The sequence below is a fragment of the Tursiops truncatus genome, chromosome 2, assembly GCF_011762595.2.
Source record: "Tursiops truncatus isolate mTurTru1 chromosome 2, mTurTru1.mat.Y, whole genome shotgun sequence".
Classification (NCBI taxonomy): Eukaryota; Metazoa; Chordata; class Mammalia; order Artiodactyla; family Delphinidae; genus Tursiops; species Tursiops truncatus.
This window is the reverse complement of record NC_047035.1, coordinates 129,171,361-129,185,261: the sequence shown is the minus strand read 5'-3', so window position 1 is coordinate 129,185,261 and position 13,901 is coordinate 129,171,361. Positions and strand designations below refer to the sequence as shown.

The 13,901-nt window shown below is 49.4% G+C and overlaps 1 protein-coding gene and 1 long non-coding RNA gene across 12 annotated transcripts in view; one reads left to right on the top strand and one right to left on the bottom strand.

Annotated features, from left to right (window-relative positions):
• Nucleotides 1-1,891, bottom strand: part of LOC109551786 (uncharacterized) — an 86,607-nt gene extending 84,716 nt beyond the window's left edge. For 8 of the 9 annotated variants that reach the window (XR_012330268.1, XR_012330263.1, XR_012330271.1 and 5 more), the window contains exon 1: nucleotides 1,307-1,891. This is a non-coding gene — a long non-coding RNA (uncharacterized lncRNA). The remainder of the gene's footprint in view (nucleotides 1-1,306) is intronic. The other variant, XR_012330267.1, reaches the window with a different exon arrangement.
• Nucleotides 431-13,308, top strand: NR2F2 (nuclear receptor subfamily 2 group F member 2). Of its 3 annotated transcripts, none has more exons than XM_033852091.2 (3): nucleotides 431-716; nucleotides 8,570-9,097; nucleotides 11,838-13,308. In XM_033852091.2, exons 1-3 carry the CDS (start codon nucleotides 674-676, stop codon nucleotides 12,110-12,112), a joined length of 846 nt encoding a protein of 281 aa, XP_033707982.1. In that variant the 5' UTR covers nucleotides 431-673; the 3' UTR covers nucleotides 12,113-13,308. The 3 variants fall into 3 exon arrangements, with proteins under 3 accessions (XP_033707982.1, XP_033707981.1, XP_019801532.2); XM_033852090.2 differs by lacking the exon at nucleotides 431-716 and adding an exon at nucleotides 6,541-6,990; XM_019945973.3 differs by lacking the exon at nucleotides 431-716 and adding an exon at nucleotides 8,096-8,409.
• The last annotated feature ends 593 nt before the right edge of the window (nucleotides 13,309-13,901 follow it).

Here is a 13,901-nt window from a genome sequence, read left to right as displayed (position 1 = left end):
GCTTTTTTCCCCTCCTCTCCCACCTCTGTTTTTTTCCAACTTGCTTTAGGATTAGCCTCCATCCCTCTCGACCCCAAACAGTGGAATTTGGCTGTGCCTTGGGTCGTCTTTGCTCTGCAGTATCGCCTATAGTTGTTGGCGGTTTTCTGCTGAGGCTGAGCCGTTAGCTCCAGCCTCCGACTAAACTCATTAAGTTGGGAGATTTTTTTCAATTGGACGGGTGTTTTTAAAGTCTCGTCTTTCCAGCCCCAAACAAGGTGTAACAACGCACTCTTCCTTCTAAGGAATGAGATGAGAGACAAGGATCACTCCAGACATCTCCTACCTACGGTTTGGGGTTTTTTTTCTTAAAGGCGAGGCTTGCATTCCTCAGCAGCTATGTACAAAGCTCCCTGAAACCTCGTCTCTCTAAAGTTACTGTGCAGGGCTTTCCAAGGCTGAGAGCGCCTAATACATGGGGAAGCACTTCCCTGAGGTGGAAGATCTCTCCCTTCACCTTTCCTCTTTTTCCCTGCAGGCTAGTGCCTACTTTTTATCAGTTTGCACAATCGCTTAGATAAACACCGAGGAGGAGATTCTCTTTAATTATCAAAGACACATCTTTTCAGGGGGCCAACAAAGCATTTATTTCACCCGCCAAACTAAAGGAGAGTTATTCCAGTTTAGAAGGAAGATGCAAGCGGTTTGGGACCTTGAACAAGGCAAATATGGTTTTGGTATGTTTACTTACAGTATTTTTTTCTCTCTCTCTCTCTCCTTTCTCACTTTCCTCCTTGTGCTGTGTGGGGTTGGGGATGACTTGGGGATTTTCAAAAAATCGGATTGCTAACGTGTATGAAATGCCTAGGACTGTGGTTTAAGGTGTTCGGGGAAGGGGGGACAGTCAATTCAATGCCTTGCCATATTTTATTACATGTGTGCGGTAGGAGAGGTGGTGGGGGGCGGGGAGAAGGGGAAAATACAATTGCGAAGCTGCCAAAATATGATTAAACCGAAGCGTAAAGACTGCGGTGCCTCCCATCTCCTCAAACTCATTTCCTTCGCTAGAGCAAACTAAAAACCAGTCCTATAAGCGTGTTTTTCCAAGCAATAGACGACTCGGTTTTCTAGCAAAGGAGCTGCTAGGCTCGCACTAAGCGTCAGAATTTACTGTTCGATCTGCCTCTGCGCTGTATTTTGCAACCTTGTGCAACTGACATCCAGCCAGGCAGGGAGGGAGAAAAGCTCTGCCCGGCGCCCTCGCCCGCGGCTCGGGGAGCAGAGCGCTCGGTTAAGCTAGGAGAATCGCAACGAGAAGGGTACTCACCATCGGGCGGGGTAGTGGAGCTGGCGTGCGGATTTCAGGCAAACGTTTACCTTTTTGCTGTCTATTACAACCGTGTCGGGCTGACTTAAGCAATTCTGTGCTCTGTCCAGAACGTTCAAGGAACGGTTCCTCATTTTTAAAAAGCCAGCGAGAGAGACGACAGAGACAGAGAAAGAAAAAAGAGAGGAGGGGGTGAGGGGGACGCGCATAAACCCAGTTCAGAAAAAAAAAAAAAAAAAATCATCACCTCTCCGGCAGTGACTCAGGAAACGCAGAGGTGGCGAGATCGGAGTCCGGTCCAACCAAGCCAGAGCCAATTAATTTTAAACCCTGAAGAATTATTCAGATTAAAATGTACAGAAGTTTCATTCTGCTATGCCTACGTGAGCTCAAAGTCGTTTCCCTTTAAGAGCTCTTTTCTTTTAAAGTTGCGTTTTAGGCAGCGAGGACTCTTACACTAGGGGGCAGACAGATACTGTACTTGCTCCAATCTTAAGCAATTTTTTCCCTCCCAGCATATGCTCTGATTTAGCACTGTAAATTTTTCAGAGGACCCAACTCTGACAGCCCCTGGTGATTTTCAAAGTACCACAAGCCAGTGGTTAAAAATTGCATTGACTTGGAAGTTCAGAGAGACACAATGGAAGCCCCTTTCTCTATTCATGGAGCTCCAGTGTGGTGGAAGAGAAAAACACACACGGACTAGATTGAGGGGAAGGAGGAATTCAATGAATCCTGGTGGACAGAACTGGTTTCTACTGAGTTCAGAGTTAATCTCGACATTTGCTGAGGTCTGTATTCATATTATGATTTAATTTGTGGAGAATTACAGCCACTTTCTGGAAGAAAATCATATTCCTGGGTGGCTTTTTTTCCCCCTACAGTAAAACAAATGTTTTTTCAACTTTCTCCGGCCAAATTAAAGCTTGCCATTCTTCTCATTAAAATAAATTTACATCTACAATAAAAGACTGGGCTGGATTTTCTTAAAAAAAAAAAAACAGTAACAACATATTGATATTTATCTTTTAGCCTTAGAGCTGTTTTAATCAAGGAATATGAGCATCTCAGAAGAAGACATTTTAAAATATTTTCTCCTTGTTTTTCTTCTCAGTCTGCAGTCTTCTCTCTTCTTCTATACAATAAATTAACTACAATTGAAATGGTCATTTTTTTGTTGTTTTTGTTTTTTGGCTTTTTAATAGCACCCCCATAACTGAATGAGTCCTAAAATACAGAGTAAAACACCTCTGACTTATTGGCAGCCCTGTGGTTGTATGCCTATCAGGATCCAGAGCTGTAGGAGATGGTTGGGAAATCCTTCATTTTAAATCTGAAGCCATCAGAGCGTACTTCAAATACCAAAAATCTCAAAGTGTCCTGGAGAAGCTCTTCTTCCTCAAAAATTTCCGACTGCATGTTTGTAAAAGGTGATCTTGCCATGGAAGTGTCTGCACCCAAGAGGCGAGTTTAGGATTTCCTTATAATCAGTTATATCTTCTATTAAATTGAGATGGGGATGCCCATTAGATTTTCTATCTCAACCCCAGCCCTACCACATCTCTGCTGAGTTTGCCCCTAATCTACTGACATTTGTAGCGTTAGGAAATTCCTCAAATCATAGAGGTTGAAAAGAAAAAGAGTAAAAGAAAAAAAAAGCACAGCCTTCTCCGAAATGATTTCTTTTCCATCCTTCTCGTCCTCTTTAGGAGAAAGTTATATTGTGTCTCTAATCAACCTGAAATTTTCTGCCTGGCTTTGCTCTATGGCAATCTCATTACACACCAGGTTTATGATAGCTCAGTGTCCACTATAGTTCTTTTTTTTTTTTTAACAACTTCCAAATAATCCCAGCACCTGCAGCCTTAGTGAAATATGTGATTTCAGCGGAGGAAGGGTGAGGGCTAAGGAGGTTTCAAGAATGAAGCATAAGGAGAATCTTTCCTTCCCTATAAACTAGTGCCTATCTGCCTACATCTTCATTTAGTTCCTACCTCGTATTCTCCCCATGTGTGTAAAGGGTATTGAGTGCAAAGTGCAATCTATACATGTCAGTTATATGTATGGTTTATTATTTTTTAATCCTTCATCACTCCGATTTTTTAAACTATCAAGGATGCTTTCCTATGGTCATTAATTTACTCTTTGTGTTCATGTTTCCTGAAGCTCAACATGTTTTGTGTAAAATATCTTGTTCATAAACCTGGTTGCATTACCAGTCTACAGTTTTTTCTTGGTGCAAAGAGTGTATGATGGAGTCACAGTTTTGTTCTATAAATTTTGAATAATCATAATCCACTAACTGGTCAAAATCCAACAGACAGGTTACTGATTTGGAATACAGTGTGTTCTGAGGGGCAATTCTAGATGTTTGATGTTTAAAACCAAAAGCCCTGGAATTCAGAGACATAACTGGCTTGATGATTTTAGCACATTGAGCAGAATGGCACAGGAGATGAAGTTGTTCTCATTGCAGTGAATCTCCTGAGGAAGAATATGGCTTGTGCGTGATTCCTGTGAGTTGTACTTGTTATTATTCCCAATTTGGGGCAGAATCTCTGGGTGTGTTTTAATGACTGTATGAATGCTTAAAAGGAACTTGAGGAACAATGAAGTCGTACTCAACTGTTCTATTACCTAGAAGCATAGTCGCTGAAGCCTTTGTCTGTGTACATTGACAAATGCGCATCTGATATATGTGCGCTTACATATGTGTACAGAGGGTATGCACAGGGGACGCTGGGAGGCTGCCTCCGCTTGTCCATCAGCGGGCAGAAAGGTCTTTTCACCTCTCACCACGACTGGGTGTGTGGCAGGACGTGGGCTTGGGAGTTAGCTGAAACTAACGAGAGAGGATAAAGTTGAAGAAAATTGATTTTAATTGCATCATGACAATGAGATGAAGTCTATTTCTGCTTCTCAGCATCCGAGATGCTTTATTTGAGCAATTAAAATGTCAGGCCACATTCCTGTGAAATGTTAACCCTACAAGGAAAACACAGCCACTGACGGCTCCTTTTCTCTAAAAAAACGAAAGAGAGAGAGAGAAAGAAAGAAAGAAAGGAAGGAAGGAAGGAAGAAAAGAAAGAAAGAAAGAAAGGAAGAAAAGAAAGAAAGAAAGAAAGAAAAAGAAAGAAAGAAAGGAAGAAAGGAAGGAAGGAAGGATGGAAGAAAAAAAATAGCCACCAAACCAAGCAAGTGATCAGAGTAGACTAAGGGAAGGGTCTACCATCACCCGGATTTGACCAAATGTTTCGTTTGGAAAATGCCTGCAAGCTCGGCTCGAGGCACCTTCCCATCCTCACCCACTACCCCTCTGCAAAGAAACCGGGGAACTTTTCTCTTTCTCTGGTACTGTGGGCATAAAGATGCGCTGGGAGTCCCGGGTGGTGCGCGAACAACGGATTTGGTGGCATCGCCAAGTTGCGAGAGTCGAAGTCCTCGATTCCATCCAAAGCCTCTCGCGGAGCCTTTAAGAGGCGTTGTGTGTGCGCGCCGCGGTCCTCTCCCCTCTGGAGCGGAAACCTCGGGTGCGGGGTGCGGACAGAGCCGTGGCCGCGCGCCCGGGGCCAGTGTGGGCCCATCCCCCGCTTGGCAGTGGCGGCGGCACAGCCGCCCCGTCCCCGCCCCCCTTCGCCCCCCGCGCCAGGGCCGCGACACTGCTCGCGCTAGGACCGGGCTGAGCCCGCGGCCGCCATGGCGGGGCCGCCGCGCTCCGGCCAATGACTGCGAGGGGGCGGTGCGCGCGCGCCTGGCCAGGCCAACCCCGGCTGCTGCCTTATAAGGCGCGCCGTCGCCATGGCAACGTGCGCTAAGTTGCAGCAGTCGTGTCAAAGTTCACTATATAGAGAGCTCAGTGAGCTGATCGCGGAGAAGCCACTTCTGCCAGCCCCGGCGCCTATAAATCGCATTCCCTCCCGCGCCCCCCTTTTTAGCATATTTGATCACTTTGATTCTCTGTTCTTTTCTCTCCGCGGTGTGTGTGTGCGTGCGCGCGTGTGTGTTTTCTTCTCCTCCTCCTCCTCTCCCCGAGTTGTCTTCTTTCTCCGGGTGCCGTGCTGCCTTTTTTCCCCTCTTTCATTCTTTCTCTCCGTCTTTTCCTCCCCCCTCTGCGCACGAAGGATGTGCTTCTAGGTGGTGATCTGCCCTCCTCTCTCTCTTTTATCATTTCTCCCCCGCCGCCGGCGAGTTGACTCTTTCCCTATGTGTGTGAGGCGGCGGCGGCGGCAGCAGCAGCAGCAGCGGCTCCGGCGGCGGCAGCAGCGGCTTCAGCGGCGGCGGCGGCGCTAGACGCGGCGGCTCCGGGCCCGACCCGGCGGCTTCGGCGGCGGCGGCGGCGGCTCCAGCGGCGGCGGCGGCCCAGGCGGCCCGCAGGGAGCGGCGAGCGGCCTCTATCCGGCGAAAGCGGGCGGCGGCGGCCGGAGCAAGCGAGGCGCGCGCCGGGCGCCTGTGGCAGGCGGCGGCGGCGGCCCAGCGCCAGGACGACGCCGCGCAGCGCCCGACGCGGACCACTTTCATGCTGATTCCCCCGGACCCGGGCAGCGCTCCGGCCACTCCGTGGGCCGCCGGCCTCCGCCCCGGCCTGCCTGGCTCTCTGGGTGCGCCCGAGACCGGCGCCTCTGCTCTCCTAGTCCTCCTGATTTCGATGGCTTTCCTGAATGGCTGACTGTGGGCTGCCCTGGACTTGGCCCCCGGACAGTCGCCTCTCCTCCTCCACCTCCTCCTCCTCCTCCTCTTCCTCCTCCTCCTCCAACTCCTCGGCTGCACACCAGCTCTGAGAGCGAGAGAGTGAACGAGAGAGGGAGGGAGAGAGTGAGAGCGAGGGAGATCTTTGGAGAGATTTTTTTTTTTTTTTTTTTGCCTCTTACTTCTGTCTTGAAGCCAGACAATCGACTTGCAGCTCTCCCTCCCCTCCCTCTCTCTCCACGTTCTGCTCCCACTTGCTCTCCCCCGGCCCCATCCCCTCCCCTCCCGGCGGAAAGCCCCCCGAAAGCAACAAAGCTGAGCCGAGGGAAACAAACAAAACAAACACACCGGGCCAGACAAGCAATCGACAAAACTTTGCAAAGCAGAAACAAAAAAGGAAAAACTAACCAACCTCAACCAACCAGACCCCGAGCCACCCGGGGCGCCCTCTCGCACCCTTGCACACACAAAAGGCGGCGCGCCGGAGCCCGAGACCCGGGAGCCGCCGCCGCCAGCAGCCAGGGGAGCAGGAAGTCCGGACGCGGCCCCCATAGATATGGCAATGGTAGTCAGCACGTGGCGCGACCCCCAGGACGAGGTGCCCGGCTCTCAGGGCAGCCAGGCCTCGCAGGCGCCGCCTGTGCCCGGCCCGCCGCCCGGCGCCCCGCACACGCCACAGACGCCCGGCCAAGGGGGCCCGGCCAGCACGCCGGCCCAGACGGCGGCCGGCGGCCAGGGCGGCCCTGGCGGTCCGGGCGGTGACAAGCAGCAGCAGCAGCAGCACATCGAGTGCGTGGTGTGCGGGGACAAGTCGAGCGGCAAGCACTACGGCCAGTTCACGTGCGAGGGCTGCAAGAGCTTCTTCAAGCGCAGCGTGCGGAGGAACCTGAGCTACACGTGCCGCGCCAACCGGAACTGTCCCATCGACCAGCACCACCGCAACCAGTGCCAGTACTGCCGCCTCAAAAAGTGCCTCAAAGTGGGCATGAGACGGGAAGGTATTGGCCTCTCATTTCTACCCCCCTCGCCTGGGGTCCCGGGGCCCTGGGTGCGTTTGGCTAGCCTGCTCTGGGTAAGGACACGGAAGCCCCAAGCTCTTCTCTTCGTATTGCAGCTGAAAGGGGTTTTATACTAGAAGCAAGTTCTGCATTGGAACCCAGATCCCCAAATCCGCATGCTTTGGCCGACTGATTTCCTCTTCTACTCTCTCTTCGGGCTCTTTTAATTTTCTTTGCATTGACTGCCAGTTCATTCGAGTTCGCCTTTCTGCAAGTGATGGGGTGTTGTTTGTTGTTGTTGTTTTAAAGCCTGGTTTACTTCTCTTTCCTCTCAGTTTTTTTTCTGTCTCCTTGTTTTTCCTGCATGTTCAACACATGTCCCTCCTCCCCACCCCCTCCCCAGCCCCCACCCGCTCAAAAAAAAAACCAAAAAAAAAAAAACCCAACAACCTGAGATTGTACTTTTGTACAGGAGGTTCAAATTACAAATGGCAATTTTACGCACTTCGCCGTATTAACGCTGCCGCCCGGGCAGCACTCATGTGACCCTCCGTGGATTAACATTCGGCTGAAAAAAAAAAAAAAAAACCTCTGTTTTCTTTTTTCCTTTCACTTTTGAAAGGAGGAGAGCGCGATAGGGAGTTAGGGGAAGGGTGGGCGAGGGGCCCTGGGCGGCTGCTTTCGCTCTGAGCGAGTTGGGTCTTTGTGATACGAAATTCGCCGAGCGCCGCAAGCCGTGCTCGGCCAATGGCGCGCTCGGCGCCGGGCGCGGGCTCCGGGTTGGGGCGAGCGAACGCCGCGGTTTCTTTGTGTTTCTGCGAGAGCGACTCTCCCCGTCCGGCGTCAGATAACAGCTCGTGCCCGAGCCTGGCCGGCTTTCCCCGGCCCTCCCCGGCCCTCCCCGGGCTGCGCCGGCCGCCCGCTCCCCGCCTCTCCCCGGCTTCCTCTCGCCTCGGCCGGCCTGTCTCTCCGCCCTCTCCCTCCGTCTCTCTTCCTCCGAGCACACCGATTAGGATGCCGCCAGACCTCGGTTCTCAGCTTGTCTCTCACCGGGGGTGGCCCGCGGGGCTGGGGTTGCGGGGTTGGGGGAAAGCGGTTCCGGGGTGGCCACAGGCCGTCCGGGGTGCAGCTTGATGTCTTTTGCAAAAGCGTCTCACCCTCCCCCCAGCCTCGCCCCTCCCGCTCCCTCTCCTCCAATCAATAAAAAATATCAGCCGTTTAGCAGTAAGGAAGAAAGATGCCCCCAGAATGCTCCATCCCTCCCATCGTGCCGGGGACCGCGAGGCAAAGCGGCCAATTCTGGGTCCTCGGCCGCCCAGCCCGGAGCGGGCCTCCGAGGCCAGTGTGCCGCCCTGGCCGCCAGAGCTTGCCTGGGTGGTGATTTGAGAGGAGTGCAGCCGGGCTCCCGGCGACTCCCAGGTCTGTGGCCCTAGCGCGCTGGTGAGAGGGGCAGGCTTGCCTGTTCCTGCGCCCCGCGGGGTCTGGGTCAGGTGGGGGTCGGGCTGGGGCAAACCCTGACGGGGGAGCAGGGGAACGAAGCTGGTCATTAACTGCGGAGTGTCTCCTTTCCTCCCTGCAGCGGTGCAGAGGGGCAGGATGCCGCCCACCCAGCCGACCCACGGGCAGTTTGCGCTGACCAACGGGGACCCCCTCAACTGCCACTCGTACCTGTCCGGATATATTTCTCTGCTGCTGCGCGCCGAACCCTATCCCACGTCGCGCTTCGGCAGCCAGTGCATGCAGCCCAACAACATCATGGGCATCGAGAACATTTGCGAACTGGCCGCGCGGATGCTCTTCAGCGCCGTCGAGTGGGCCCGGAACATCCCCTTCTTCCCTGACCTGCAGATCACCGACCAGGTGGCCCTGCTTCGCCTCACCTGGAGCGAGCTGTTCGTGCTGAACGCGGCACAGTGCTCCATGCCCCTCCACGTCGCCCCGCTACTGGCCGCCGCCGGCCTACACGCCTCGCCCATGTCCGCCGACCGGGTGGTCGCCTTTATGGACCACATACGGATCTTCCAAGAGCAAGTGGAGAAGCTCAAAGCGCTGCACGTCGACTCCGCCGAGTACAGCTGCCTCAAGGCCATAGTCCTGTTCACCTCAGGTAGGAAGGAGCCCTGCCCTCTCATGCCCATGCGCTCCTAGCTCAGAATTAGGGCCTAAACTCTTCGGAGCCCCCAGAACTAGCCCAGCCTCCCCCTTAAAAAGCCAAACTGTCTGTGCAACTTGGAATGGGAACTTTGCATAGCTGTTGGGGCCCCACCAGGCCTGTCCTGGGGAGAGGGGAGAGGAGAGGAAGGCTGGGTTGCAAGAAGGATGCTTCAGACACAGACTCTCAAAATAGGCCATGGGGAAGCCTCTCAGGCCTGTTCCCCTCCCACCAGACTAGGATGCAGGCTTCTGCTCCTTCCCTTAGCTCAGGCCCTCTGGGCCAGCTGAGCCTGTGGAATCTCCTCTACCCCATGGCTGTCTCTGTCACCCTGGCTGAACCTCTAGAAGATGCCCCTAGGCACTGGAGCAGTCTTGGTATCATCCCTGCAGGGGAAAGTTTGCCCCTGCAGGGGAAAAGTTTGCCTGCTAATTCAGTAGGAGTTGGAGCTCCAGGCACATCCAACCTGAGGGCAGCAATTTTCAAAATCATATTTTTATTAAAACAATGCAGACTGCCAGGAGAGGGGAAAGAGCTGTCAGAAAGGGGCAAGAGGAAGAAAGGGGCCATCATAACTCTTCAGAATGCCTGTAGGGGGTTGAAGACTCTGGCCTCTCGCTTCCCCTGCCCAGGCAAACAGTTAAGGCAATTTTCAAATAACCCAAAGTGTATGCCAACTTGGGCTGGGTATGAGTATTGCTTGAGATATAAAACCATCATTGACTGCATTATGAAATCTAATTAGTTTGCAGGTAGTTTAACCTGTGTGAGTAATAGACCTAATATTAATTAACTCTTGAGGCCAAACGATTGTTGAAGGTGTCTGGCTTTCCACTTTGGGCCACACCTGAGCCTTTTGGCTGCCTCCAGGCTGAGTTCAGCAGAGCCCAGGTGGGTGGAAATCACCCCTTCCACATTCCTGTTCTAAGTTGTCAGCTGATCCCTTTGTCACGGCTGAGAGGGGAAGGGGTTCCCAGTTCAGGATAACAAACATCTGGACCTGGGTAGGGCTTGGAACCTAGTCACCCACTGCAGGTTTTGCAGCTTGTAATCAGGACACGAGGAGAGCTGTGGAATTCCTGTGGCAGACAAAAAGATCCACAGTCTCTTCCTTACTGTTCCAAGGAATTCTGGGGGCCCAAGTCATTAGCTGAATCTATTGCAGGTTCTGAGTCCTTAACCCACTGTCTTTTACATATTGCTGCTCTTCACATAAAATCCACCGCCTCCACTGCCACCCCAAATTCTGCCTTTGAAAGTCCTTAGGTAATCAATTAAAGGACAGTGTCTGGGCAAGGAAGAGCTGTATGCAGAGGCTTGGATCTGGATTATTTTTCTCGGGGGACCTGTCATAACTAGAACATTTGCCTGATGCAGAGGTACAGGCAGGATCTTCCCCTAGCCTATAGCCACTTTCACCCCTTCCCAAAACCCTAACCCAGCCCAAGTTCCCAGACCATCTGGGTGGTGGTTCATTTCTTGATATCCTTGTTAGCTCTTAGACTTACCCTTGGTCTTCCAAGGAAAGAAATGTCTGATACTGTCGTAACAGTTTAATTTATTACTATTTGCAAAATGTAGAGGCCTGTGTGGAGAATGCAAATCACCTCACAAAGAGATAAAGGTTCCTGTTATCTGATTCTGAGACAGTCCGCTGTAAGAAGGAGTCCTATGCAAACAGATCTTTTAATTCCTGATCACAGACACCAATGCATTCTGTATACATGCAAAGTCCTAGATCCACACATGAGGAGATTGTATGTGTGTTCTGTTTCTTGGGGTGGACGTGGTGGCAGCTCTTTTTGAATATCTGCTTTAAGAATTCACAGTATGCATGTGTTAGCCCTCGTCTTGCCTGGGGAGCCCCCAAAGGTCAGGTCACAACCTGCACTGCCTTCACTGAGAAGCCTCTCATTTCAAAGGCACTTATTGTATTTTCACGTATCCGAAAAAGAAAAGTGTTTTCCTGAAGATAACGGGGAGGGGTCTCTTCTTGCAGGGACCTGGGTGTAAAAAAAAATAAATAAATAAGGGGGGGCTGGTAGTAGGAGAAAAAGGGAGAGAGAAGAAAAGGAGGGAAAAGAAACAGCTCAAATGAACAGAGAGATCACAGTTTGCATGGCTGCCCTTCAATAGGCTAAACTGACAAGATCAGTTTTAAAGGGCCACTTAAATCAGTTTCAAAGACTGGAGAAAAATGAGTCGCCCTCTTTGGGGAGAATCTGAGGCTGGGTCGTGGGCGCCATTACCCGGGGCTGGGCCAGGTTGTTGCCCCCCCCCCCCACACTGTATAATTATAAGCCAAACTATTATTTACAGAGGAGGAGGGGGCAGAGCACTGGCAGTTTTGGTTTCATCTGTTTGTCTGTCTGTTTACTGACCTGGGCCAGATTTACCCAATGCACTTCGCTTGGGCCTCCCAGTGACCAAGCCTGAGGACTCGGACAGGGAAAGCCTGCAACGCATTGAGCTGTGTTTTTATTTTAAAGCAAATACCCCAGGACCATCTCTTGCGATCCCCACCCCCCCAACCCCCTCCATCCCAGTTTTCAGTATGTAGGCATTTGCTCCAACTCCGGTTGGGGCAGTTTGACAGAGCACTGTACACACACCTCATGTGACCCATTTCAGACCTCTTAATCTGATGACTGAATTCTTCGTCTTCTTCTTCTTTTTTTTTTAAACTTTCTTCCAGATGCCTGTGGTCTCTCTGATGTAGCCCATGTGGAAAGCTTGCAGGAAAAGTCCCAGTGTGCTTTGGAAGAATACGTTAGGAGCCAGTACCCCAACCAACCAACGCGATTCGGAAAGCTTTTGCTTCGTCTCCCTTCCCTCCGCACGGTCTCCTCCTCAGTCATAGAGCAATTGTTTTTCGTCCGTTTGGTAGGTAAAACCCCCATCGAAACCCTCATCCGGGATATGTTACTGTCCGGCAGCAGTTTTAACTGGCCGTATATGGCAATTCAATAAATAAATAAATCAAGATAAGAAGGGGGAGTGAAACAGAGAGAAAGAAAAGGCAAAAGACTGGTTTGTTTGCTTAAATTCCTTCTATTAAGAAAGGATATAAAAGGATGTTACAAGTTTGCTAAAAGAAGAGAGGGGAAGAATTTAATGGACTGTGAATTTCCAAAAAAAAAAAGACTGTCAAATGAACTTTTACAGAATGCATTAAAAAAAACAAACTCCTGTGTCGTTCAGAACAACTTGCTACTTATCATTTTTGTATAAAAAGGAAATTAGTCTTTTTCTTTTTTTGGTAAATTTTGGAAAAATATTGCTAAAAGTGCATTTAAGGAGATTGGGAGAAAAATTAGCAGAATGGAGAAAGTAAGTCTTTTTTTTTCCAAATTATTAATTGTCCTGTGTCTATGTACCTCTAGCTGTTCTTTTTTGTACTTTTCTGGTTCCAAACCAGTTTATTCTGTGGTTCTATAATAAGTTTTGATATAATCTTGGCTTCTTAAAAACTGTGTATCCTTAAAATATATGTTCTGCAAGAATTAAAACTCAGTCCATGAAAATATCATAGGAAGACATAAAACTTTAAAAGGCAACTCAAAGATGATGGAAACGCACTTACAAGTGGTGACCAAAAATTTTAGGTGAAGTTGAGCACTCTAATTTGAGAACTGGAGGAACCACATACAACACTTAACTTCCCCTACCCTCCCCACCCCCCAAAAAAAGATACCATGACAAACCTAGCTTTTTAAAAATATTTTAAGAAAGAGAATGAACTGTGGAATTTATTGGCAGCCAAGGAATGTGTCCAAGACACATGCTGAGGTTTTGAATAAAAAGTGAACTTTTGTAATTTGAATTGGGTCCCGCTTACTTCTTGAATTGTTATGAAAATCCTATATCTGTTTGTATATTTGCAAACCCTTTGTATTATAATTGTTGATATTTTCCCTTTTTAAAAAATACCATTGAAATCAGCATGACAAAATAACACTGTTGGCACTTATAGGTAACGTGATTGATTCAGTATCTTAGAGTTTACAGTTTGTGTTTTAAAAAAACTGAAGGTTTTTTTTTAAGTGCAACATTTCTGTATACTGTAAAAGTTATAATAACTGAACTGTTTGGTCGAGTCTTTGTGTGTTATATTCCAAGGAAAATTGAAAGTATTCAGAAATTAAAATATTATTTGATATCTGAAACCTGTTTGGCTGTCCCCACTCACTGTCTTTCCTTCGAGAAGCCCCTGTGAGCTCTCACTGAGCTGGGCCGGGGGCTCTATTTGTTTACTCCCCTCAGCCAGTTTGTTCAAAGGTAGACTAGTGTATTTGCCTGTTTAATTTGGGTGTGTGTGTGGGGGGAGCTGAAGTTAATGGTTTATCTATGGTTTAGGAAGTGCCATACTGATATAGTAAACCACCCCTATTCACCTAATCCTTCTTTTAATTAAAAATGGATTTTCCAGGAAAAAAAAAGGCCCTTATATTTGTCACACTTAAGTGCCTGCTTAGGGAAGGTATTGTGAAAAGTATTAGAAATCTTGAGATCAGTATCTATTTTATGATCAGGAAAAAAATACTGTTTTGTACATTTCTGACAGTTACGCAGAAGACCGTTCAAGCAGGCTATCACAGCCTTGTAAATAGAAGGCAGTTGTTTGCAATGAGTTTTTCCTTAAGTAGGTGTGATTTTTAAAAATATTCTGTGGTTCTCATCTAGTGTGGTTGTTGAGAGGATTTCAAATTCAGTGGTATAGCTTAGAGCGGCTGAAGGGTTTATTTTTAATGTATATATG

Coding starts and splice junctions, on each gene's coding strand:
- NR2F2 (XM_033852090.2), top strand. CDS start 6,549: ATGGCAATGGTAGTCAGCACGTGGCGCGACCCCCAGGACGAGGTGCCC. Junction 6,991..8,569: donor AGTGGGCATGAGACGGGAAG/GTATTGGCCTCT, acceptor TCCTCCCTGCAG/CGGTGCAGAGGGGCAGGATG. Junction 9,098..11,837: donor CATAGTCCTGTTCACCTCAG/GTAGGAAGGAGC, acceptor ACTTTCTTCCAG/ATGCCTGTGGTCTCTCTGAT.